Raw genomic sequence first — 865 nt, 5'->3', positions numbered from 1 at the left:
TAGTGCAGCTTCATTTTCGAGGGTAATCAGCTGCTAGCCTCTGGATCTTTTCGACACAATCCTTATCTAGAGGAGGCGAGATCCTTCTTTTCACATTTCCCTGGAATTTAAGAAATGAAAGAGATGAAAATCAGTGGTGTTCCATAATGAATTCAGCATACTTGTGGAATAAAACCTTCTTTTTAGATGTGGGCCTGACCGTGTAGGCTTTCAACAAGTTTCTCCATTTATCCTGAAGGATTAAAGAAAACATAAAAATTGTCATATTTTGCAATAAAAAATACAGATAAATAAAAGATTAACAGAGAAAAATGTGAGAAACAACGAAGTAACGAACAGAGATAATATCTATAGATGCATGTGCTTTAGGGTGCAATAAATCACCAATTGACTATACCTTAAGATGCTCCGCCGTTCGAACTGATATCGGAAACCTTTCATTCTTCAATTTAGTCCAATGTCCAACCCCATATACAGATACAACATCCACTAGCTCTTTCACCTCTTCAGATGTCCAATGGTCGTTGTTTCTTCTGCCCCCATGTTTGTGGCCTTCACTTGCAGAGCAGAAGTCCTGGGAACATGGTTCCATGTTTATCGACCATGTTCCTCTCTTGCGTGCACTTCTCACGACTCCTGTGCATCCAACAACTTTTTGGCATGTAATCTGAAGCTCATATGTATTTAACTACATGAGACAATGACAAGTCGTATATTGCAACAAATGGATCCTAATTCATACCTAGTAGATGGCAGGCCCCCTCCTCCAGCAGTGTGGCGGTGGGTGCAAGCCTCCTGCTTCTTTGATGACAAGGCAGTGGGTATCTGTATGCTCCTCCTCCTCCTCCTCCTCCTCCTCCTCCTC

At 41.7% G+C, this 865-nt stretch overlaps 1 protein-coding gene across 1 annotated transcript; it reads right to left on the bottom strand.

The window, feature by feature from the left end:
* Positions 1 to 811, bottom strand: LOC123179390 (uncharacterized). Its single transcript, XM_044591554.1, has 3 exons — positions 398 to 811; positions 200 to 232; positions 1 to 100 (listed from the first exon to the last, which is right to left on the bottom strand). The coding sequence occupies exons 1-3, from the start codon at positions 590 to 592 to the stop codon at positions 11 to 13; spliced, it is 318 nt and encodes a 105-aa protein (XP_044447489.1). The 5' UTR covers positions 593 to 811; the 3' UTR covers positions 1 to 10.
* Positions 812 to 865: the final 54 nt, after the last annotated feature.

Source organism: Triticum aestivum, unplaced genomic scaffold, assembly GCF_018294505.1.
Source record: "Triticum aestivum cultivar Chinese Spring unplaced genomic scaffold, IWGSC CS RefSeq v2.1 scaffold308524, whole genome shotgun sequence".
Classification (NCBI taxonomy): Eukaryota; Viridiplantae; Streptophyta; class Magnoliopsida; order Poales; family Poaceae; genus Triticum; species Triticum aestivum.
This window is presented reverse-complemented; position numbering and strand designations above follow the sequence as displayed.

Coding starts and splice junctions, on each gene's coding strand:
- LOC123179390 (XM_044591554.1), bottom strand. CDS start 592: ATGGAACCATGTTCCCAGGACTTCTGCTCTGCAAGTGAAGGCCACAAA. Junction 233..397: donor GAACGGCGGAGCATCTTAAG/GTATAGTCAATT, acceptor TTAATCCTTCAG/GATAAATGGAGAAACTTGTT. Junction 101..199: donor ACTTGTTGAAAGCCTACACG/GTCAGGCCCACA, acceptor CTTAAATTCCAG/GGAAATGTGAAAAGAAGGAT.